The 26,097-nt window shown below is 39.5% G+C and overlaps 1 protein-coding gene across 4 annotated transcripts in view; it reads left to right on the forward strand.

The window, feature by feature from the left end:
* PIGN (phosphatidylinositol glycan anchor biosynthesis class N) overlaps positions 1 to 26,097 on the forward strand; it is a 199,635-nt gene that overhangs the window by 69,175 nt on the left and 104,363 nt on the right. For 3 of the 4 annotated variants that reach the window (XM_075084211.1, XM_075084210.1, XM_075084213.1), the window contains 9 exons: positions 783 to 874; positions 5,257 to 5,368; positions 11,049 to 11,157; positions 14,918 to 15,119; positions 17,513 to 17,615; positions 19,785 to 19,871; positions 22,551 to 22,606; positions 23,094 to 23,169; positions 24,474 to 24,547. In XM_075084211.1, coding sequence (XP_074940312.1) covers positions 783 to 874; positions 5,257 to 5,368; positions 11,049 to 11,157; positions 14,918 to 15,119; positions 17,513 to 17,615; positions 19,785 to 19,871; positions 22,551 to 22,606; positions 23,094 to 23,169; positions 24,474 to 24,547 — 911 coding nt within the window. The remainder of the gene's footprint in view (positions 1 to 782; positions 875 to 5,256; positions 5,369 to 11,048; positions 11,158 to 14,917; positions 15,120 to 17,512; positions 17,616 to 19,784; positions 19,872 to 22,550; positions 22,607 to 23,093; positions 23,170 to 24,473; positions 24,548 to 26,097) is intronic. The other variant, XM_075084212.1, reaches the window with a different exon arrangement.

Raw genomic sequence — 26,097 nt, forward strand, 5'->3', positions numbered from 1 at the left:
AAAAAAGTTGGAGTCAAATTGCTAAGTCTTGCTCTGCAAGAACTGTCAAGATGATGGAGGCTTATATTTGTTTATTTACAAATATTTTTTATTGCATTTGAGTAATCAAGTAACTTGTCTTAAAGCTGGGTACATACAGATGTTGTCTTGCAGCACTGAAAATTTCTCTTCAGGAGCTTGACTCTGACATTAGCTTGAAAACTTTAAGTGATATAGCTCTTAATGTTTTTATTTAGAGTAAAATACCTAGGATAGGGACTTTTTTTCTCCTTCCTGTCAAAGAGTTTAGAGAACTACTGAGGCGATTATGGTGGTTAAATCAAAAGGCATTCAGATTCAAAGAGTGGAAAACGTTACCATATTGGTAGAGAGCAGGTGATTAGTTAGCTGCTGCAAACTTCTGATGAGATTAGTTTTATTTCTTTCTTCCATAACGTTACTCCTCAGCTTTCTGGCTACAGCAACGTGTATGAAGGCCACACTTTGAGAAAGTGCTTTTAAGTATAAGCTTAACTGTAATCTGCGTTGTCTTTGATAGGATGTTGATAGCTGTGTAAATGAGATACTCTTCTGTACTAAATTGAAGTGCTGTAATAACAATGACCCTGTGCCCTTTTTTCAGTTAATTTTACTCTTGATAGATGCAGGGGGGGGTTTTGCCTATTGGAGACGCTATTAGCCATTAGTAGTTTGCTGGAGTATATTTTTTTGTTTGTTTATGATTAGGCAATTGTCTGTCCATGTGATCTCCAATAAAATCCCATTTGTTTTAATTCTTTTAGGCAACAGCATTGATCTGGACTCTTCTGTGTGTGGTCCTGGCAATATTTCCTTTAATGCCTGTTGTAGGAAGAGAACCAAACATTCCTCTGGTGTAAGAATCTCATGTTGTTCTTTAAACTTTTTATTTCCCTCTCTGATATTCAAAATTTAGGCTGACTTTTGATGTATGTGGGGAATTGTATTATTGAAAGCTGGCTGAGACAGGTATTGAAATTCAGAATTTAAATAACATTATTATAGAAACTTCAGTTATTCACTAATGTGAATAAGAATAGACTTTTAATGCTTTTGCCATGTTCATTTGCTCTTTGCGTTATTCTGTAATTTCTTGTTGAGGGAAACATTTCTCACAATACAAGAATTAGCAAATTTTACGTGAAAATAAAGGACACCATTAAAGGAGCTTCACTGGGATGCAAACATAGTAAATAGCACTGACATATGCGAATAAGAACATTTATTCAAAAGCAGTTTACTTTGACAGCATTTTTCTGAATTCCTCCATCTAATTTTGAATAATCTGTCTTTGAATAGCACTCTGTGCCTAATGAGATATTCAGGGAAATAGAACAAACAGGATAGGCAGCGCTCTCTTCTTCCTTGATGTCTCCTTTGCCTCTTCTTTCTCCACTTCTGCTTCTCTGTTCTGCATTTTCCTTTATGGTGTTGCTTGTCTGATTTTCTACAGTTGTTGATTAGTATTTTTTTCTAGAACATCTTTGTTGTTGTCTGTCCCTCTCCTCTTTTGAGCCAGTCTTTCATCATACAAGCATTCACTCATATCTAGTTGCAATCCAGGTGGTTGGTCTGAAGGCATTAGGCTTGTGGTATCATTGTAGTTACTGCAGAGAGAGACTTGAATTGACCTAGACTGCGACAGCTTCTTCTGCTGTCTGTCAGAAGATACTGTGCCCCATCAGAGCTAGGGTGCCTGATCCTCAGTAAAATACAGGACTTGACCAGTAATATATGATTGCAGATAGAATTATGAGCCCAAATTTTTCCAAAATTATTGACATCCTGCCTTGATATTTCTCACTGTGATTTAAATCTATTGAAGACCCTTCTTAGTCTTGATGCTTGGCCATGTTAGAAATATTCAGGGTAGATTTGCTATGGCTGTATTATAATCTCTCAGCTGTATATACACAAGTCTGTATCTCTGCTGGTCCTAACTGACAGGTTTTTTTTATTCCTTAGAACATTTGAGCACAGCTTAGAAATCAAAATTGAATTAAATTACCTTCAGATCTTCCTCCCTGACACTTCTTTACATTCACCTTACCCAGGCTGTACATCTTCCTATTTATTCTTATAATGAAACACTGTACCTCAAACAGTTTGCGCCTGTCTGAATCTTGTCAAGGGAGTTTTTAATCCAAAAGGGCTTGAAGCAGCAATTAAAAATATATGTACATGTGACAATTCAGAATATTCAACATAAGGTGATGTTGGCAAAGAAGATACAGGAGGGAGAAGTTAGAGCGCCAGTGAGAAATAGGTCAACTTATTAAATCTGTTCTTGAGGAGCGGCACTATATGTCAGGTCAGGGCTTCTTCAGTACATTAACAGAACTTGCATGGTAGGAACAGGGAGCTCCTGACTCAACTCAGTCATAAAAAGGAAGCATGCAGGAGGTGAAAGGAGGGTCAGATGACCCAGGAGGAACATAGAGTTGCTGTCTGAATATGCAGGATGGGTTAGGAAAGCCCAAGCTCTCCTGGAGTTGAATCTGGTGTGGGATGTAAAGTGCAACAAGACAGCACACAGCAGCAAAAGGAAGACTAGGGAAAGTGCGGCCCTGCTGCTGGCTGGGACAGGGACCTGGTGATAAAGGACATTGAAAAGGCTGAGGCCTTCATTTTCCTCCATCAGGAGCCCCAGCCTTCAGACTGCTGAGACCTGTGGGAAAGTCTCGAGCAAGGAAGACAGAACCTTAGGGGGAGGGGATCAGGTTAGGGAGCACTTTAACAAATTAGACATGCATGAATCTATGGGCCCTGGTAGCATATACCCAAGAGAGCTGAGGGAGCTGGCCAATGTCACTGTGATAATCTTTGGAGAGTTGTGGCAACGGCCGGTGGGGAAGGGTCATGAGGACTGGAAGAAAGCAGGTGTTGTCACTGCTATCTTCAGGAAGGGTAAGACAGAGGATCCAGGGGACTACAGGCCGGTCAGCCTCACCTCAATCTGTGGCAAGGTACTTGAGCAACTAATCCTGGAAGCAAATCATTCCTATATGTATAAAGGACAAGTAGGTGATAGGGAGTAGTCAGCATGAATTTATGAAGGGGAAATTATGCTTAACCTACCTGATAGCCTTTGAAGATGAGGAGACTGGCTCAGTGAGCCAGGGGAGAGTGGTGAATGTTTATTTTGACTTCAGCAAGGATTTTGGTACTGTCTCCCATAACATACTCATACACAAACAGATGATGTACGGGTTACATCAGTGGACAGTGAGGTGGACTGGAAACAGGCTTAACTGTCAAATTTGAAGGACTGTAATCAGTGGCACAAAGTCAAGCTGGAGTTCAGTTGCTAGTGGTGTACAGCAGGGGTTGGTACTGGGGCCATTACTATTTTAACATCTTCATTACTGACCTAGATGATGGGACAGAACGCACCCTCTACAAGTTTGTAGGTGATATAAAATCGGGAGAAGCGGTTGATGCAGCAGATGGTTGTGCTGCCCTTCAAAGGGACCTCAACAAGCTGGAGAAATGGGCAGACAGTAAGCTCATGAAGTTCAAAAAAGGAAATTGCAAAGTCCTGCACATAAGCAGAAATAATTTCCATGCACCAGGATAGACTGGGACCAACTGGTTTGACCATGAGCCAGCAATGTTCCTCTTGCAGGAAAGGCCAATGGTATCCTTGGCATCACCAGGATGACGATGAGGAAGGTGATTATTCCTCTCTACTCAGCCCTGATGAGACACATCTGAAAGTGTCCAGTTCTGGGCTCTCCGGAAAGAGAGAAATGGACATACTGGACCAGGTCCAGAGAATGGCCATTAAGATGAGTAAGGGATTAGAACATCTGTCACAGAGGAGCAAGCAAGAGCTGGGACTGCTTATCCTGGAGGAGAGATTGAGAGAGCTGGAACGGGTTATTCTGGAGAAGACTCAGGAAGATCATATCAGTGTAGATAAATACCTGTCAAGGGGAGAAGAGTAAGGAAGGTGGACAGATTCTTCTCAGTGTCTAGTGAAGAGACAAGAAATGGGCAAAAAATCAGATATAGGAAATTCCATTTAAACATAAGAAAAAAGGTTTTTTTGCACTGAGGGAGGTCAAGCATTGGAACAGGTTCCCCAAAGAGGTTGTGGGGTCTCCATCAGTGGAAATATTCAACACCCAGCTAGACATGGCCCTGAGCAGCCTGATGTAACTGGCTCTGGTTTGAGTAGGGAGTTGGACTGGACTGATCTCCAGAGATACCTTCCAACCTCCATTCTGTGAGCGAGTAGCCCTCAACTGGGTTCCTGTATTGGTTAGATCATTACTTGAAACTTGCTATTGAGATACACCTTGGTACCCTGGTTTTACTGAATATGAGGTATTTGTACATTTTTGTGTTATGCCTGAGAAAACACAATGAGTGGAGCAGTCACAAATGGACGTTTTTGTCAGTAGTCTCTCAGTGAAGAAGCCAAGGAACAAGTGGAAGCGAGGACTGCGTGATTGGACTACTTCGATATCAAGGTTGTAGCATGACAGAGAAATAAATGCAAAAAAGTTGTGCTGCCCTTACAGTTCCTCTGCTTGCTTGATGACTGAAGGGAAACAATCGGAGCTGATTTTAGTACTAATCTTCTAGTGAATGCTCTGATATTTTGGAACAGTATCATTTTTAGCAGATCTACTTAATAATGCCAAACTATTTTTTTCCTGTGTTTATGGAAGGACTGGTAATTTTCCTGTTAGTCTTGCTGTTGCATTTAGATGAAGCTATGTATTTGATAGTAATGGTGGTGTAATTACCCTGTTAGATGACAAACCTGACAAGCCTTGGAACCACTAATGTTAGATCACTGTTACTCTTTTGTTCAAAATATTATTTGGGGGTAATTGAAAGTACCTAAAAATAATGTGTGACAAATCAGACACGTGGCCAAAATAGAGATTTTTTTCCTTTTTTTTCTTTTTCCACTGCCATAAAAAGAGTGTAACTGTATATGTGGATGGCAAGCTTGTATATTAAAAAAAAAACCAAGCCCCAAACCCAACCCCACCCCCACCCCCCCACCCCCAAAAACCCAACCGACCACTACAAAAAGAAAACAAACCACACTTGATTCTGGATTGGATTTTGTTTTTCTAAAACTGGCTGTTGTGTCCTTAACGTATTAAGTCTTTATACTGTAATGAATTATTTTGTTGTAGCGAAGAACACTTACATGAAAATTTCCTGAATCTTTTGATGATATTTCCTGGGGGTTTATTGTGCTTTTGTTTGTTTTTACAGAATAGCATCTGGTTTGCTGACTCTGTTGTTCTCTTGCTTCCAATTGACATCTCTTTGTAAAAGCAAAAATAAGTACAGAAATAACGAAGAACTGAAAGTACATTTTTATCAGGTCAGTAGCTACTTTTCAGTAATTCTGAATGTTAGAGGGTTTTAGGTGCAAATTTTTACATGTTTTCTACGAATGTGTTCCTACCAAGGCCACAATTTTCGAGAATAAAGTGATTGTTCCTAAGAGTTTTCCTCTTCTCTATTTCAAGAGGACCATGTGGTCATGGTAATATGCATTTTTAAATATTAAATGCTCTGTTCTGAAAAGCTCATCCTGTGCATATTTATGTGTATTGATACATAGATGTGCATACACATTTTGATGCTCTACGCAGTTTGAGAGTTTGTCCTGCCTTCTCTCTGTGTATGTAACTTCCAGTGACCTTTGCAGGAATTGCACATGCATGCTAAGGACAAGCTTGCTGGTTCAGGGGGTTCTTTCCATTTTCTGGCTGTTGAATAACAATGTGAGACTGATACTGAGCTGGTTTTCTGTTGATTAAATCTTCTTTCAGATGAAAGATTACTTTTTTTCTGTATAGCTTCATGAAATAGGTACATCTTTTCATAGTGGGTGCTAATTAAGTTCTAGAGAGCCTTTAAGATTCTAATAATACCTTTCATTTTGTCTGTCCTTTTTTTTTTTAAACTTATTACAAGATAATGGTTTTATTTCAGGACCAGCTTTACTGGTTGTGACTTACGCACTGGAGCTTCTTATTGAGCTAACCAATGCTTTCATTATATCAGTGATTTAGGTATGGATCTTAAATTGGTTAAAATGAAGAGTGAAAAGAATAACCCATGCTTAAAATGCCTTTACCTGAGCACGCACACATGTATAATGCGCTGGTAGCTTCTCTTAACTTTTCCAGCTTAACCATGGAAAAGAGGTATCAGTTCCTTTCCTAAGCATTTAGGACAGATATTTGCAGTATATACTCAGCAGTGGATTTCTCACTGGAACGTCTGAAAACAAATTGTACTGGATGGGGGAGCGAAAGAGCAGCTGGATGGGCATCTGGCAGCCAGCCAACGTCACCTTACCACACAACTGCTGCAGCATCTCATGCAGTGTAACTTCATGGAGAAGCTCACAAATTATGATGATGATGAAATAGATCTGTAGTCAAAAAGTCATGATACACTATTCCTGAGCGAAGTTCAGAGAATCAGGAAATTCACTCGCAGAGCCCTGAGATACTTAATTTGATGAAAATGTTCTGCCTCCTTGTTCAGGGAGCAACGTCTTAATTTTTCTTCCAACCTTTAAGAAGATCATAAAGGTCCTCAAATTGCTCCTTAATCAGAGGATATTTTACAGTAGTGACATCTAATTACTAGTCTCTTTTAGATTTTTATTTCAAAAGCTTACTTGGGAATGGAAAACATGGGATCCACTCTGGGTAAGGAAAGTATTGGGAGGGGGAGAAGGACATTACAAAGGCATTACCCATTTCTAAGTAACTTTTTTTGAGGTAAGATTGCATTTAGTTGCTTTGAAATGTACAGGAATACAAAAGGAAGATGTTTGCCAGAAGACTAGTATTTTGAGGCAATGGAATTCCCTTGTTCTCCTTTTACTTTTGCGTTGGAGTTTTCAGTGGGGACAGGGAAGGGAGTAATCTTCAAAAACGCTAGTTTGGAGCATTTTGAACCCATGAGTTTTGATTTACAACTCCCAGGCACTTCTAAGGGTGTCAGATGAAACACACCTATTTTGCAATGACAGACAGTGATCAGGGCACTGGCATGCATATACATAAGCCCATATGATCAGGTTCCCCCTTTGCATCTGACAAGGGGCTTCTTAAAAGTAGTTTTTGCAGCTCCCCCCTATGTGGTGTTGGGAGGCAGACACTGAAGGTTATACTTTCCTCTGATAATGTTGTTCCTTCCTAGACAGGAAACTAAGATTGGTTGTTTGATGGTTCTTCATTTTGGGGAATGAGAACATGGATGATTTTGCTACAGGTGTGTCTTCTTTTTGTGCCACTTCCCTCCAAGTATTGACTGAAGCAGAAGGGAAAATATGGCATCCCTTCCTCATACTCTTTACACTTTATGGTTTGTCTTGGCAATTCCCTTAGCCACTCTGCTAACACCTTTTATAGGTTCAGCTCTGACTAAAAGGCTTTGAATTACACAATGGAGAAGGAATAGCGGGTGTTACAGGTTTTTTTTTTCCTTTTAGCAAAAAGCCTACTGATCTGGCCAGTCTTCTCTGATCAGGATCCCTTGACTCATTCTTTTCCTCTTTGTTTTGGTAGTGTTTGTAAGAACCCTCTTTTAAATCCTTCATTTCACTTCACCTCAAATTTTTGCATCTGCTTATTTGGGGTGAGATGCATTTTCATACAAGAAATAAGATAATATTTCCCAAAGACTCAAGTAGTTTTTATTTGCCTGAGTTGTTCTTCACAAGATATTTTGGAATTGCATCTGAATAAAGACACTTCCCTTTACAGTTCTCTTCCTATTTCAGTCAGAAGAGGAGGTGGATTCAGCATAACCTAGGCTTTTTATTGTGCTTATGATGAATTTTTTTTTATTCTGAAGACAACTTTCTTCTTTCTTGTCCAAGTGAGCTTCCTTTTCCATCTGGGAATTAGCCTGTAGTGAAGAGAACATGCCTGGTAAGGAACAAAGCTTGTTCCATTACATTAATTGCTGCTTTTTGGTCAAAAAGAAACCTGAGTTGACAGAGACCCTCAGAGTAGGCAAAAAAACCCACCACTTGGCATGTAGTCCTCTATAGAAAAGATAATTCCCTCTGATTCAGTCCTGAACTATGTATTTTTTGTGTTAGTTTTTCCATGAATGGGACATACTGTACACCTGAGCAAATGAGTATGAACTACGTACCCGTATGGATCTGAGAGGCCATGTACAGTCTACTCAATTTATCTTCTAGTTTTTATACCTACACTCATTCCAACATGGGTATTAGACATAAAGAAACAAAACAGTCCCAGACAACCAAAAAGATCAATAAGATTTTTCAGTAAAGTGTATGAATAAAGAAATTTTAAAAAATAAAAACGCAAGCTTGAATAACTTCATATGGTTATATATACATTTCTGCTACAAAATCTTCAGTTATGTTTAGACATAATTTTGAAGTTTTGATACATGTCACTGTTTGCTTCAGGCAAAAGATGCGAATTACACCCACACGGTTTCTGAAAATTCCCAAGAATTTCTCAGGTTTTCTTTTGATATCATTAAAGCAGGAATAATATTTTTTGCTGAATATATTTTGCTATGGCAAGGAGAGAATTGTCTTTTGGTTAGTGCTGCTTCTGTCTTCTAGTGAGGTGGGTGTTGGTTTCTTTTCCCAAGTAACCAGTGATAGAACAAAAGGAAACAGCTTCAAGTTGCGCCAGGGGAGGTTTGGTTTGATTATTAGGAAATATCCCTTCACTCAAAGGTTTATCAAGCACTGGAACCGGCTGCCCAAGGGAGTGGTTGAGTCACCATTCCTGGAGGTATGTGTAAATGTGGTGCTTAGGCACATGGTTTAGTGGTGGACTTGGCAGTGCTATGTTGATGGTTGGACTTGATGATCTTAAGGGTCTTTTCCAGCCTAACTGATTCTATGGTCTTTGAGAAGTCATCATGGCTTCAGGAATGGTGAAAAAAGGAATTATTTATAATACATCAGCTAGACTGCTGCAGTGCTTACTGTACAACTTAACTTTTTTGCTGGAGAGAACACCAATTTCTCTTTGCCAGCTGTTTCATAGGTGAAGTCCCATTTTTGCTGCACTGCCGAAAGCACTGCTGTTTCCATTGGTTGATAATGTTGGGCCAAGATAGTATTCCTAGGAGGCTTGACCTTCATGCAGGTCCAGGGTGCTCAGTTTTTGTTTTCTCCTCTAAATTAGGAGGAGAAATAAACAGTAGGAATCCATGTGATACTGGTGGAACTAGGTGACAGAAGGAGTGTTTTCAACCAGCCTTGTGTAGTGTCCAGCTGATGATGCTGGTTCTACCATTCTCTCTATGGGTTGTTATCGTGTTAGATGCTTAGAACTCCCAACCAGAGCTGCTAGTGAAGAGGTCTTGGGACTGCAGATGTCACCTTTGGTTTCCTCTTTCTAGCTGTGACCTACAGTGTTTCTCAGAGGCCAGCTCTTAAACTGTTCAAGAATAATCTCTCTGCTTCAAGGGAGGTTGTAAAGGGGGAAAGAAGACAGATTCTTAGCTGGAGACCTCAGTTTGCATTAGCTTCTGTGCTGTTCCACAGTCCTGGAGATGTTGGTGAAAGCTGAAAGCAGTTTGAACATTACTTAAACTGTGAACACAGCGGTCCTGAAAGCAGATGCTGAGCCCTTCCCTGCATGCTGGCAGAGGTCCAGCAACAGTAAATTGGGTTTACTAACGTGCCCAGGTCATCACAAGTCTTCAAAGGCACAAGATATATTATGGGAGATGACAAAAAGTAAGTGCAAAGTGACCTCACCAGTGGCTAGGGGATAGCAGAGAGGTTACCAGAGCTCATGACACTAAAAGAAGTTGAAAAGGTAATCAAAGGGAAGACATCTGGCCTGAATACAGCAAAACCATCCCAAATAAACACCAGAGGTCTAAAGGGGCCAGTTCCCCGAGGTTTTGGAGGCTTAATGCTTTGACCTAGCTTATTGGTGTCACACAGAAATACAAGTTACATGTTCCTGTGGCCTGAAATTAAATACAAGCAGCAGATACTGAGCACCTGTGAAACCAAAAAAGGATGCTGACTGCTAAGTGTATCCTCTGGGCTCTACTACTAGGTATCACTGTGTCTGGCAGGAGAATGAAAGCTATTCGTATGGTAAAAACCAATGGATGTGAACACTGTGCAGTTGCTTTGCATTCAAAAAGCCACAACAGCAATTGTATATTGTAATGCAGTTTTAAAGCACATGTTTGCAAAGTACCATTTGCATGCTTGATTTGCCTTTTAGTGGAACTGTGGAGTTGTGAATAAATAGCAGTAACTGAAAACTTGGCTCAAGCATTTTCTTGGATAATTGTCACCTTTCAGAAAGAACTGACTCATGGGGTAATTTTCCTAAGACTTTTTGCACCTACTTGATGACTGAATGGTGTCTCTTGAATTAGTCAAGTAAAAAAACCCTCTTCAGCTTCACTGCTTCTCCAAGGCAGAGGGCTCTGCTTGAGGTGGTTCAGACAATTTCATTTGAACAAAGATTATGGCTTCTTTCCATCTCTTAAAATCCACCTTCAATCTGCTCTGCTGCTGCTGTCTCTTCTTACAGGAGCTGTGCTGCCTATGCAAAGCTCTTGCCTTTACTTTTCACCTTCAACCTGTACCTGATCCTACAGCAAAGCCAAAGGTTCTGTGAGTTCTTAGTGGTTGCTGTTAGAGGACAAGTGCTCCTCGAAAAACTGGAGGCATGTGGGGTGGTTTTTTTTTTGTGGTTTACATGAGTGTCTAAGTAGTTACTCTTGACAAAGCATATCATGTCAAATCAGTGATCCAGGGCACTTGTTTAAACTATTAAAAATAGGACAAATAAAAAATAACAACAAAAAAAAAAAACCTAGAAGAAAGTTTTAAAAAGCATAGATTGTATAAAGCTAGAAATACTTGGCGCTACATATCAGACTTCCTGTTCTTATGTTGATTCAGATGAGGTGTTTATGCAACTCTAAAGCATATTTACATATTTAGTATATGGTGGCAGGAATCCATACATTAACTATGTGTTTATTGTCTGATTTCATCTTTCTAGATGTTGAGTATTGCACTTTCGACATATGTTGTGAGCAGTACCCATGACAGTCTTAAGAACAAACAGGGACTGCCTATATTGAATCAAGTTATTAGCTGGATGACTCTAGGTAAGAACATCTTCCTCCCAAGCTTGTATGCTGATAGTTTGTGGGGTTTGGGGTTGGGAGGGTGGTGGTGACATTTTTTAATTAACATCTTTCTTTTGCACATATTCCTTTATTTGACTCCTAATAGTTCTTCCATGTGTTCACTGTTTTTTTCCTCAGTGAGGTTTTCTGAGGAATATGTTAGAAAAACCTCCTTTGCAGGTTTGTAATAAAATGCAAACTTGGATTTACAAGTAGCTTTACCTTTTGTTCTGAATATTCTGAATACCTTAAAGACCCATTTTAGGGTTATAATGATATAAATTCACTTTTTGTTTCACTTGGAGCCAGGTAAGGGTGATCTGAGATGGTCTGCAAGCAATCCAGTTAAGCATCGGGGAGCAAGGAAAGGTTGTAGCTATATTTCAATAGAAACTTGAAGTTGCAGCTGATGGCGGAGACCTTTGGGGTATGGAAGTGCTTTTCAGAGCCAGGCAAAATACCTGTGAACTAATGAGGCTAATGTGTGTTTGATATCTGTTAGAACCCAATTATTAAAGAAAAAAAAAAAATTTACAAGTGTGTGGATCTTTCACCACTCTAAAGTTAAAATCTTAGGATGATTAAACAGAGCAAATGTCATTATCACTGGGGTTATGGTATACAGTAAAGCAATACCTTTCATATTTCAGCTATAAAATAATTTCTGTAGGGCTCCATTAGAAAATGTTAAGCATTGTTTACCCCTGAGTGATCTGGAATGTGGGATTTGTTTTAGAGATAAACATATCCCATGCAAAGTTTGATAGCAGCTCTTTGCTAAAAGTCAAGACCAGGAATTTAAACATAGCTTAACAGAAGAATTATGACTTTTGTTATCTAGTTGCTGGATGTCTTGTACATTCCTGTACTGGTGACATTGTTTTAACTTAAGCAGATCTTGTCAGTTTTAGCAATCCTGCTTCTGTTTGAGCAAATGGATTCAAGGTTAATACAACTGATTGCGATCAGCGTGTGTGAGCAATTCTCTGTTTGTAATGTAGTTTTCTTTGGAGCACTTCCCTTTTCGTCATGCCTTACTCACTCTTCGCAGCCTGCTAAGCTAAGTGGGGATCTCTGTATGGATGAATTCCTTGCAGTTGTAAAGTCGATGAAATCAATGATGTCCTGCTTGGCTTAGTGGAGCAGGAATTGAGGGTAAAGGTTATCTTTCTCTCCTGTGTAAGGGTGAGGGAAAAACATCTAAGAGATGATTTGGGTGCTCAGAGAGGTCTAGAGTTAAGAGGAAAAAGTATATTAGAAATTCTCTTTGCTGTCAGTGATGTTTCTATGATAAAAATAAAGCTAACATTGAAGTAAACTGTATATATCCAAAAAGTCTACTTGCTGCCATGCTAGTATTGAACATTTTTAGCAAAGTACTTCAGGCTGGAAGTAACCATTTTAAGTTAATATGATATACAAGGTAGGAGCTCTATGTGCTTGCTGAAGTCGCTGTACGTAATTCAACACTGAACTAAGCAGGTAAAAAGCTAAGGCATCCCACAACATGTCTTCAGTACTCTTGTTGGAGGGAAATGCCTTGTCACTACCATAACCACAACTAGGATCTGCCTTTGTCACTAGTGTGTGCCACAAATGTGGCACCATAAGAATTAACATACTGTAGCTTTTCCAACGTTGGTGGCATTACAGGTGGTCAAACCCCTCTTCATCTTCTTGCATAGTTGTGGAATAATGGCGCAGTTACTGAACTCTCATTTTGCACCTCTCTGTGAATTTATATAACCAGAAACCCAGTTATCAGTGTTTATTCATAATAGTACTGATATGAATCATATTATCATGTCAGTACAATAATGAGACTTCTGAAGTTTTCTAGCAAATTGTTCCCCCCTCCCCAGCTATTAATTCTGATTAATGTGAAGTCTACCTGGTTTAAAGTTTTAATTTGGGCCTAAAATTATTTTTTTTAAGAAAGACTGGATGTGGAGAACTAGGCAAATGAATTAGCGATTAGGTTTCTGCAGGCCTTTGTGTAGCTGGCTTTAGCTGGTTACACCGTATGGTTCGTGCAGTATATGTTAACCACAAATATAGAGGTAAACCCAGGAGGCATAAAGTTAATACAGCTGTTCCCATGTTCTTCAGAACCATCTTTATGTTAGCAGATATTTCTAAATGAATGTTTTCATCAGTGGAAATCCGTCATAGCAACTTGCCAAACTTTGAGGAATTTGATGTCACAACTGTGTGCAGGTGACACACAGAGAGATAGGTCAGCCAGAAACCTGCAGGTCTTCTGATGGTTAATATCTGATGTGTCACATCAGAGATGGAAGGAAAAGGCTAATTGCCACCTACCAGCCACTCATCTCCTCTCATCTATGATTGCGCTCAGCGTGTGATACATATCTGATGCGCTGAGTATCATTCACAGAGGCTAGTTGCCATGCTGAATTTCTTTCCAGCTGTTCTGACTTGCAGTGAGGTCCCTGAAGTTCCTTTTTGAGATGGGCCTTCTTTAAGCTACAAGTGATGCTGAAAGGCTGGAGCACCCTTGAAATGAAGTAACTTACTCTGTAATTGTAGCAGTGGAGAAGGCTGAAATCCAGGCAATAAAACATACCGACCCACAGGTTCTAGGAACAGCCTCATCTCTCTTTTGTTTATATGTTTACTATAAAGACTAATGTACACTATGACAATAAGCACAACTGAGCACTTTCCATATATTACAGTTTTATTTCTGTTCCTTAATAGAGTGGTTATTTATTATGACTCACTGTTGATGCAGTCTTTGAATGATTCAGTAATGTGAGGGCACTATGCCACAATGAAGAATCACACCAATGTTATTTGTCACTGCAGTTCTTTATAACTACATACAATTTTCATATTTAAAAAATCACAGCAATGCTTTTCCTTCTCCCTTCCCATGTTTCAAGCACTGGCCACTTTTCCTCTTTTCTGCCTCTACTCACTCTTCCAGCAGCCCATTTCCTCTCTTCCCAATTTTCCTCACATCCTGCAAACTGTTGGGCCCGCTCCTCACCCTCTGAAGGTTCCCAGCTAGCAGAGTCTCTTTAGGGGCAGCGCAAATGCCGCTAACCAGGGCTGGCTGGGCAGTTGAGCAATGGACTGCACTAAGAAGTGACATGCAACTCTTAAGATACCACACCTGTGTTAGAGAAATGCATTACAAGTTGAAGGCAAGAGGCATGAATCATGACAGATAGGTCCTCTGTAGTTCCTTAAATATTCCTGTTTTAAAACTTTAAAGTAGAGAAACTAAGAAGTTGATAGTTTCTGTGTCTTTACTACCAGTATTTTCAGTTGTACCTCAAAATGTGGCAGGTTTCCTAATCTAATCCAGTGGAGCAGTGGCTCTGTAACTGCAGTCTTTGAGCAGCTGGAGGTCCTTAGGGCCATGTTAAGTGGTTCTCACAGTAGTATTAAACAGTCAAGTTTAACTGTTTTTTGGGGTAGTGCTTCTGCATCATCTCAGGATTTGTTAACATAAGTTCATGAGAAATTATAAAGGCTGTGAGGTAGAAAGCCAGGGAATTAAAATGGTAGGGAAATAAAATTACTTGTGATAATTATTAAGCATTCCAAACATTGGGTTTTCTTTAGCAAAAGTAACTTCTGAAAATAGATGGTCATATATGGCCAGTATTGAATTTCTGTATATAAAGTGTCAAGATCTGAAGAGTGTTATCTCATTACTAAGGATTAAATGCTTCACGTGTAGTGACTGATGGATCTCTTCTTATTGCAGTTTCTTCCTCGGTGTTGCCGTTACTGAGCCCTACGTTTCTCTTTCAACGACTGTTCAGCATATTGCTCTCCCTGATGTCCACCTACCTGCTCCTCAGCACAGGGTACTTCTCTCTCACTCTATTTAGATCAGCCTTACATATGAAAATCGGGCCAAATATGAAGCTGCTGAATCTCACGAAGATTTCTGTTAAAGGTGTAAGGTGTGCTTCTAGCTGTAGTCTCACCATTTATCTCCCTGTTTAGTTTCCCAAGTAAAATTTCAGGAGAACTTCCATAACCCTCCTTGTATTATAAACACTGTTTTGCTGACATTCCTTTCAGCTAGACCAAGCAGTGGCTGGACGGGTATGTATTCAAACAATCTTGCACCAAAATAAGAAAGTCTGGTTTAGTTTATGTCTTTTGTTGTTTTGGCATGTGCTCTTCTGCTTGCAAACAAAAATAAATAACTTCTCTTCCAGATCCTCAGCACTGGTGTCTAGTTATGTCTAAATGACATACGACAGGGAACAGATAGCCCTAAAATGAGGGAAAATTTTACTCAGAGAAATTTTCATGGAAGTGATTTTTGTCAAAGGGATGCTAGTCCCCAAAAAGAGTAGGACTTGATTCTTTTTGGATAAAAGATAACTCCTCAGCACTTGTAAATGAAAGAAACACTGTATCAGCCAGTGTTTTCCAGACTGAGTAGCTCTTACGAGAATAATTAATGGGGAGTATAGGAACCATTCTTTCCATCTCTCCTCCCACTTATCCTCTGGATTTAATTACACTGGAAAATTAAGTGGAATAAAATATCTTGCAGCAGACATTTTGCAGTAGTTGCCCCTTGTGGATACTCTCATTTTAGATGAAGCGTATCTCTCTCTCTTTTTTTTTTTTTTCTATATTTTTTTTTTATATCTCCTGCCTCCCCTTCCTCCCACTTCCCTGTTAAGATTTTGATCCTAATCTTACTCCTGTCCACACACACACTCTCACACTCAACCTTCTTAGCCTGTTCTGGCTACTGGATAAAGTATGAATGTTGTTCTCTCTGAGGCTGGTAACCTCCCTCTTTATATTTTGGCCCTGCACCAGACCACTTAAAGGCTGACGGCTCTCTGCTGTCTTCCTACAATGTTCAAACAGACCACCAAATTTTGGAAAAAATCTTTTTTTTTTTTTAACACAAACAAAAAACCCAAAACTACTCCCAAACCGAAACCCCAAAAATACCAATCATAGCAAAACCAAGGCAATAACTGCCAAAGGTGTCCAGTGTTTCTCTCCTCAGGCTCTGTTATACCATGTGTTGATAACCCAGTGCATGGCCCAAGTAATTACAGCACCTCTCTAGGTGCAGTTAAGTTGAAGCATCGAAGCCAGCTGAAGAGCATGGTTGCATACAGTTGTCACTGACTCAGCTGAAGACATTCAGTTTGTAGGCAAGTGTAGACCATTATGAGGATTGTAGATACTTTTGTTACTGACAACCCAACCACTGTTGTTCATGTTTAACTGCTTGTCATTCTGATAATTAAAGCAGAAATGTCTGTGCAAAATTTTTAGTTCCAGTTTGAAACTGCTTTGTAGCTACACTAATGGGGAGGCACAACAGAAACAATACCAAGATTAACTGCAATGATTTCCTTATTTTTAAACAAATAAGTGTGTGTCCAAGGCGGGAAAAAAATAAAAAGGAGAAAGATTACAGTCTTGTCAGCGTTAGTGTCACAGTCAGTGTCAGTATTATAATTTTATCCTGAAGGGGGAAAAAAACCAAAACCTGAGAGGCATCATGAAGTACAACTGAGATGTAGAGGGTAAGGAGAAACTAGTATTATCCAATTACAGTCTACACCCCTAAGTTATCTGGGGGTTTTAATCTCTCATGTAAGTACACTAATAGTTTGCGATGTTTGAGTGCTGCAGGAGCCAGACGTACTCCTCTGGGACTGGGGATGTAGCTAGAATAGCTTAGTGGCCTTGGTTAGAGTGTGACTTGATGCTGCTATTGTGATAGATTGGTATATAGTAAAGAAAGTAAAGGACATTTCACTTCAGTGACATGTAATGCTATTTTTATCATACAGATGCCTCTGTCCTTGAAACTTGACTGAGATCACCAGAATGAGTTTCTCTGATTAGGTCCTAAGTAGAGACAATCTCTAGTTGCTGTCTAGGTTGGACTGTAACCCCGAGTTCCAAATAGCTCTTACTACAAAATTTTCCATCTTGTAGAAAATAGGTGCCAAATGTGATTATTTTTCCTGTTTCTTTTGAATTTTATTTGAGTTATGTTAAAATTAATCATGACAAAAAGGGCACTCATCCAATGTTGTGGCAGCCACCAAATGAGAGAATGAGTGCAAAACATGACAAAGCTGAAGCAGCATGTTTCTCCTACTTTTACCATTTAATTACTGTATGGCTTTAAACTTCATCCAACCAACTGTGGGTACTCCTCAGAAATGGGGAGAGAAGGGGAAGAATGCCACTTGGTCTTTAGTATATAATTTGTGTGAAGAAAAAAGGAAAGACAGACGTTAGTATTTGATGTTAAATAGTTGTTAGTGACTGCACCTTTTATGATTATTATGTTACTCTTCAGGTACGAAGCTCTGTTTCCACTGGTGCTGTCTGGTCTGATGTTTGCGTGGATAGACATGGAGCAAGAAGCACTGCAGCACTATGGTCTTTCGCGCAAACTGAAGGTAACAGTTCAGATAGCTATATCAGCTTAATTATCAGCTTGATCTTTTTTTTTTCTTATGCTATAATAAATATTCTGAATGGTTTTCATAGAGCAACACTTTGCATTTCTTTAAGTTTGGGAAGACAGTATCAGCTTTATGAAATAGGAGTGTGACATTGTAAGAGTGTTTTACTTATGTTATTGAAGATATTCCAAATCAGAGCTATTTCTATGTATGCAGGAAATCAGTTTGACTTAGTGGTATGTTCTGTGGGCTACAAAGCTCTGTTCAAGTGTGGTGATAATTCAGCATAAGGTACAGTAACTGTTTAGAGTAAGTACAGTGTCACTGTACTCTTTTTTTTATTCTAATGGCAGAGTCACAAGTGAGAAGCTGAAAAGAAATAATTTGATTTCTGAAATGACCGATAAGAAATTCCAGAAGCATTAGTTTGACTTTGTCCTTCTACTCTTTCTCGAAGGATGGAGTTTTATTTCTGATTAGACAGACAAAGAGCCAGAGACTAACTTGGAACTAGCACCTTCTTGGATTTGCTCGGAGAGGGAGTTTTGTAATCAGTGCAACTTCTTTCACCTTAAAATTTAGTATATTGTCAGCAATTTTCAAAGCCCATGCTGCTCACAGTGCTACTTAGCTTTTAGATTAGGTCAAGGATTTAACAAACCGTGGCTATGCCGTCGATTCAGTTAGATCTGAAATGCCAGTTGCAGAGTTGTCTGGGTGCTCGGAGCCAGGCAGGTGTGCAGCACAGCTCTCCCCCACTTCTCCCAAATGTGCCGTCCTTGGTGCAGGTCACAGAGAACCTGTGTACAGATGCATGGGAGTGGCCAGAGTCACCTGTAAGAGGAGTGGCCGTACATGTCTTTCCTTTCTTTTGCAGCTCACAATAATTAGGGAGAAGTGCCGGGAGGTGAAATCTGAGCCAAGGCAGTCCTGAGCGGACCTGACACATACTGTGGTTTTGTGGTTCTCCTGCAAGGGAGAGAGTGTTAAAACTTGAGAGAGAACAGGCTTCACCAATTCAAGGCTGAATATCAGAAATGAAAACGGGAATTGCTTTTTATTTATGCTATGTATAGTTAAGATGTTTTGTGTGACCATGTTTTATAGCATCTTAAGTGATAGAGAAGGAATCTGAATATACAAATGTACACTTAGCGTGATGCCCTGATTGGAACCGGAGGTTTCTAGAACAGCAGAGTTGTCTGTGGGATGCACTTTCTCTTCTACTCTAGAATCCACTCTACCTTTTGCATCTTGTAACAAGTCATCTGTGATGCTTGCCTGTCGAATGTGGTCTGATGGTCTGTTTGTTTTAAAATAAAGTTCCATTAAAGCAGTACGAAACAGTGATAAATGTTTTATTAATCAAATGCAAATGAAAATAACACAAGTAAGCTGTAATTAAGTTTTCTGTTTTCACACCCCGTATGTCATTTGACTTTTGGTTTCAAGTGAAAGGAACAATAATGCTTACCCTTGCTTCTTGTTTTTAGGTTAGAAAAAAATAATCTCTAGAATGCCTGTTAATACATGCCATAAAGTAAATCTTGTGTTAAAGAATCCAGCTCATTTCTCTGATGATGTGATATTATTTTTAATTAAAATGTTGTCAGTGTTGAATGTCTATTACTTGATTTATTTTCTTTTCTCCAGTGAAAAGGAGTTCATTGACCTCTTAAACTCCATGAAGACAATTTCTCTTCAGGTCAAGTGATGTTGTGCTGAGAACTAAGTGGAGGAGATGAAGAATATTTTAGTATTCTTATTCATAACATAAGTCAACTGAGGATAATTGCAGTCTTTTATTTCTGTGGGTCTTTATCCACATGCTCATGTGAGCAGTGGAAGTGCATGTGTGTAGGAGGAATATTTATGATGAAAAGAGATGATGATAAGTCTAAGGCACAGAAGTTCATTTTTCGTGTAGATAACAGCAGAAGCTCCACTGTTCATTTGATCATCTCACTTGTACAATCTTTCTGGCAGATTCATTAAAGTACAATGAAAATATGGGTAAGGTTTGCAGTCCTCATCATAATACTACTCTAGTAACAGCTGATAGGGAAGTAGGTTTATTTCTTATTCATTTCAGTAAAAATATGATGATTCTATTAAAGTACATCAGTTGATATTCAGTATTGGTTTCTTCTGATGTCGTTCCAGATTGCTGGTTTCAACTTTGCCTATGCTACTGATATAACTCAGTTTCGACAGCTCCACCTAGACGATGTCCGCAGGTCTTTTTTCTTTGTATCCTTTTGCTGGTTGCTGCGTTCCAGGGGAAAGATGGGTTTGTTTCAGAAGGCCCCACAATCAAAATCTGTAGCCACTGGAAACAGAAGCTGGTGAAGATAATTTGACTCACATTGCTCAAAAGACAATAGTCTTCCACATTATGCTTTCTGATAAAGTAGTAAAAAACTCAGTACACACTGCACTGTTTGGGAATCTGGCTCCTTGGCCACTTTGAAAAGTTTGGTCTCTTATGATCGTTACAGTTGAGGTAAACTTTCTTCTAAGGAGACCTGTTTTCAGTTTAGTTTCATTTTGTTTTATTATGTTTTGGCTGGAGGAAACTCATTAAACCTTCACAAACCACTTGGAAAAGGTAATATTAAAGTTATTCTTATTTTCTTATTTTTAGAGTATGGCAGTGTGTTAGGAAGAAAATATTGTGGGGCAGGCATTGGCCATGGCCAGGCATATGAGATGAGAAGGAGGGTTCCTGCAGACTCTTAGTGCAATGTGTTCCCAGACTCTGGCCTAGAATTATTTATATCACATGTAGTTTCTGCTGTTAGAAATTATATGGGCTTGGGAGGGAAGAGCTGTTTGTTCACTAACTTAACAGTTGTTTTGGATTTCTCTAACTGAAAGTAGAGCTGATTATTTTTTTCTTTTAATACTGTACAGACTTGATAATAATGTCATTTTTCTCTTCCGTCGTGCAACTGCACCTAAGTGAGAGGTATTTGGCAGCAAGGGTGATGCGTGTGCAGGTGGGAGAGAAATTATGAGCCAGTCTAGAACATAAAGGTTCCTAGCACAGGTGGGTTATCATAGCTGGAGCTGGGGAGGGACTTGTCTCAATACTGGTTCCTGCAAAAACAGACTTTGTAGTTCGTAGAATAACCAAATGTGAGAGGGTGGATCACTGTCGCAGAGTCTACGCTGTTGGACATTGGGAACCTGCAGCACAGGAAGCATGACACGTACCTCATTGAGAAGGCAGTTCAGTGCTAAGGAAGGAGGCAAAACGGTTTGCTACGTGTTGAACGTTTGCATTTGCTTTAGAGTATACCTGAAAAGCAGCTGAGACACCTTGCAGTAAATTTATGGATTTCACTTGCTATTTTGCTGTTTTAACAAAAAATAAACTAACTTTTACTAAAACTACTGCTGTCTGTCAGATGCTAAAAATGAGCCAAAACAAAAATCAAACAATCCAATTGTATTTTTAAAGCTCCAGCATAGTACTACTTTAATCTAACACTTGAATGTAGCACTGCTTTAATCTCATTTTAATCTAAAACACCTGAATGTATTTTGTTCAGCTCCTGGAAAATGGACACAATTTGCAGGTCTCCTTTGCAGAGACCGGGTATGATACACACCTGCTCAAAAGATGATTTGGCTTTTTAAATTGAGATGGTGTTTAATGTTTAGAAATAGTGGTATTAAAAGGGAAGCCTTTTCTACGAGAGGAATCACATTGCAACTATGACGCCGTGAGCTGTAGATCTTAAGATTGTCTCAGTCTTCCTGTATAGGGTCCAAAAGTCAGCATATGCTGAGGGACCTTATAGCCTGATCTTCCGGAAGAAAATTCAGATTGGTTATGCTTAGCATTTTGATTAGAACTATGTGCTACTGGTATGGGTTTGGGTTTTTTTGTTTTATTGCAGAACTGTCCTTCTTCTAAATTTTAACTGGCAGAACTGCACTATGCTGTTAGACTGCTGTGTTACTAAACTTGAAATGATCTTATACTCTTGGGAAGCACAATTTGTTTAGTTATGCTGACCTAATCCTTCCAAAATATTGCATGTAGAATCCCAACAATTCTGCTGAACAGTTGGTAGTAAATTGTTTATGCAGAGACTGAAATGATCCAGTGCAGGAGCTGTAACAGGAATGGAGGGACCAGAGGGAGCTCTGGCAAAAGCAGCCGTTGTCACTGACTAACCGTCTGCCTGATGCAAAAAAGCAGGTAAAAACCATTCTTCTGCTCAAGAGAGGTAAGCTATAATGGGCCCCAATGAGCTCAGGAGGTAGAAAAATATCTTTCATGCGTTCATATAACACTAAGTGTTGTACCTAGATGAAAAGGGTAGGGTTTTAAAAAAACCTTCCGGCTATACAGATACTGCCAGAGTTGTCCTCCCTCCCTCTCTCGAGTAAGGAAAAAACCTGGGAGTCCTGTGTTGCAGTAGATAGACTCAGCATAACCTTTGGACAACAAACTGATGGAAGGGGTAGCATAGGAACCTTTAGTCTTGTTTCATAGCCAGCTACCTCTTCCACAGTCAATTCCTCAATGAAGCCATCTCTTTTGGTGTGCAGTTCACATGCATATGTCATTACTTTCTGCAAAAGCATGTGGTTTTGAATGCACAGCTGGATTGTGGTCCGAGATTGTTCCTAGCTTGCTAGGTAGGGGCCCAGAAAAAAACAAGCTGCAGCTTTCTGGTAGGGGCCTCAAGACAGACTCTCAAATCTTACCCAGGCAGTCCCTGTCTTTTAAAATTGACATAGTCATGTGTGAAATCTTGGGTAGAGCTAGACAAGACTTTGGATTTCTTAATGTGGCATAAAGCTGAAATAGTGGGTCAGCATGATAGAATTTTGAAAGTGAAATGAAGGGGAGAAAATGCTGGTTTTGTTTTACTGTAGCCATTTCTGTGGTGTATTTTCCTTAAGTATATCTAGGTTTTCTTCATAGTGACAGCCTTTTTTGGCACCGGAAACATAGCTTCTGTTAACAGGTAAATTTTATTCATTGATTTGAGACACAGGGTACAAAAAATTCTTCCTGCAGTTGGTGTACTAAATATAAATTTGGTTAGCAAAATCGGGACAGCAGAATTAAAGCAATAGTCAGTGGAATAATGATAACAGTTTATTTAATTTCTGCTCTCTGTAACGTGTTCCCTAAGAGCCTGAGGTTGTTGGTGACGAGGTTGTCTCAATTTCCATTAGAAGTTACTGGCAGCATGAGCAAAGAGAGCTCGGCTGCTCACCCACAGCATGGGCACCTCGAAAGACATGACCAGAGAAAAAAATTTAGAGAAAGAAAAGTGAGGTGGGCTGTCCTTGCTAATTTAATATTGGAGCAAGAGAAGAGAAAGTTGGAAGCCTTTTTTTAAATGTATATAAATAAAATGTGTTACAGGGGTAACTAAATGCTCTGTTTTTGTAGTGGAAAATGCCATTTCAAGGATATATTGTAATATGTTTTTCATATTTCTCTAGTTTTGATCCTGCTTCTGTCTATTGTTTCTTGACTGTGTTTAGTCCCTTCATGATGGGAGGCTTGCTTGTGCTAAAGGTTAGTAACCTTACCTTAGTGAAATTTTCTCAAAGAACTGTTTAATAAATAACATATCACATACACGGTTGTTACATATATGTTTTTGTAAACTGCAAAGTATTTGGGCTTTACTAACCTTCTTAACCATGTGTGAAGCTGTTAGCCTTTGTAGTGTTTCTAGGGATGGATCCTTCTGTTTCCCAAAAGAGAGAAGCTAAAGTGCATGGAAGTATAATTTAACTGCATGAGATTGGTTTATTGTATTAAAATAGAAATTTTAAATGTTGAAAAGAATTTTTAAAATTATAAGCTTTCCCTATAGTATAATATCTACAGAAACATTGAGGATATATATATATACTAGCTCTATCTACATCATGTTAAGTACAGGTTTTGAATGCGCTACTGATTAGGCTGTCATTTTACAATTAACAATTACAATTTTTTGTATTTTTTTAATAGTCTGTCAAAGATTGGATTGTACTTCTTGTTTGCAGGCAAGGTGTGGGAGCTCTTTTCTAATATTTGAGTAAAGGATTTGCCAGATCTGCCAGAGGGGGAAAGAGGCAAGCAGGAAGGGGCACATGGAATTTATGGGTTATTGCTAAAATAAGCCTCTGCCTTTCTGCTGCTTCTGTCCCAGAGAAAGCAGACTTAAGTTATGGCTATACTGCATGTTATACTGCAGGACATGAGTCAATAATGCAATACTTCCAGATGAGAAAGAACAGGTTTTAGCAACGCATTTACACTACTAAAGGATTACGAGTCAACTTTGGAAAGGGCAAAAGGCAACATTCATGTTTCGAACTTGTTTGTTTTGTTCTTAATATACTGAACTGTTCACATTTGCTTGACTGGGCTTTGGAGGGGCGGTGTGATCCTTGCTTTACTGAATACGTTCTATATTCAGATTTTTTTTGTGGTTGAGATGAGATTGTCCTATTAGCCTCCCAGCTCTGGAGCCTGTCACGTGAGATATTGGATTTGAATAGTTCTGTCTTCTAGCCTTGTTGAAGTATTTATCACTAGTGCTAAAATGGATAAATGAAGTGAGGATCATTAGTGAGTTTTAATTATAGTTTTCCATATTGCCTCATGGCTTATTTCACTGCAGCTCAGCTATGACCATGGAAGGGGGTTTTATTCATTTACTAAACGTGTTTCCTGCAAAATCAGTTTCTCCCCTTTCTTGCCAGTATTTTATTTTTGTAACATACACATTCTGTGAGAATTTCAAAAGCAGGAAAATGTTTCCACAACCTGCCAGGTTGTTTTGTAAATATGGCTATAAACCAAAATGTAGTTTGTGTTTTAAACAGGTGGTAATCCCGTTTGTTCTGGTATCATGTGCTTTCGAAGCTGTTCAAGTGACAACACAACTGTCTTCTAAGAGGTACAGTAAGTGCTATATTTCTGCATTAGTAAGGGTTTCAAATCTATTTTGCAGGAATTCAGGACTGTCAAATCTCAGTCTAAATTTAAAAAAAAAAAAAAAAAAGGGCAAAAAGCCAGTAGATCACATTGTTACTTTTATTTGTTATTATGGTTTGGGTTTCTGTTCAGTGATTTTGCAAGCTCAGGAATTCTTTTCTTAGTGATAAATGAGTATAAATGGAAGTGTTGGCCTTGTCTGAAACAATCAGATATTTAATATTCTTTGTTGACAATACACAGAAGGAGCACTTTCCCCCCTTAATGTAGAAGAATGAGCAGAATTTAAAGTCTGATTTTTGTTTTATATTGTATCTCTGCCTATAGTACAATATTTCTAAAATAACCCATTTATAGTGTAACCAATTTACAGCTTTGTAGCACTGGCCTTACCACAAATAGCATTTAAACAAAAAAAAAAAAAGGCTATATGACCTTCCATTGCAGTTCAGTGTTTCCCAGTTGTGTTCAGTATTACATATTTTTTCAGTAGGACTAGATGGCTGCCAGTCCTTTCTCCATCTCTAAAGACTTTTCAGTGAGAATGTGGGATGGGTGCCCAGCCTCGCAGAGTGCCATATCCAGACTTGAACTACCCTCATTCTTTTCACTGTCTCAGGATTTTTATTTTTTTAAGTTAGCCCTCCATACCCCTTTCAGCGCGGCCAGTGCACACAACTGAATCCTCTGCTCATCACGTGGGATTACTAACGGTGCTGAGATGGAGGAGGTCCTTGTCAGCCACGTGGTTTTGAGTTTGTCACCATGGGATGTTGTGAGGGGTTGACCGAAAGTCTCGCTGGACAGTGGCAGGGGGAGTGCAGGGACTCTGTCCTGCGTATCGCTCAGCTGAGCAGGAGGAAGCTGCCCTTGTTCAGTCTGATGCCCTCTGCCTTTCTGTTTGTTTCCATCCTGCCTGTGCCCTGCCTTTTGTCTCCTTATACAATGACACCCCGTGCTAACAAGGGACATGGCAGCCTGAAATCTGACTTCTTTTTGGAAAGGAAGCACAAGGCTCACCATCCCTTTTACCTTCTCTGCCTTAGCTGTGCATGCAGTGTACTTGGGCTGTCCCTGGACCCCCAAGGAAGGATACTTATCCTCCTCGCTAAGGCTTTTACAGAAGCATGTTCCTGCATTGAGGAATCGGGGTTGCTCAGAAGACTAGCTAGCGATTTACACTTCTAGGGCTTGGGCATTATAAAGGTCATAATTTCCTAGCTTGTGAACGCTTGCCTTAGCCTGCAATATCACTGGTGCTGCCATTATGAAATGTGCATCTGAGTGTGTGAGAGGGGAAGCAATATCAACTTCTTAAACCAGGGGACATGAGTATGTATGTGCTGCTTTACCAGGATGTGGTTGTAACTCTGGCTGGTGTTTGTGCCTGCTTCATTTAGCTGTGCTCAGGTAAACAATAGCAGGTATGCGGCCACAGCATCCCCCTGGGAACAAGGCAGAAAACAGATGTGCCCAGGATCCCTGGAGAGGTGGTGCTCTGATTGTCAGTGC

Source organism: Phalacrocorax aristotelis, chromosome 2 (genome assembly GCF_949628215.1).
Source record: "Phalacrocorax aristotelis chromosome 2, bGulAri2.1, whole genome shotgun sequence".
NCBI lineage: Eukaryota > Metazoa > Chordata > Aves > Suliformes > Phalacrocoracidae > Phalacrocorax > Phalacrocorax aristotelis.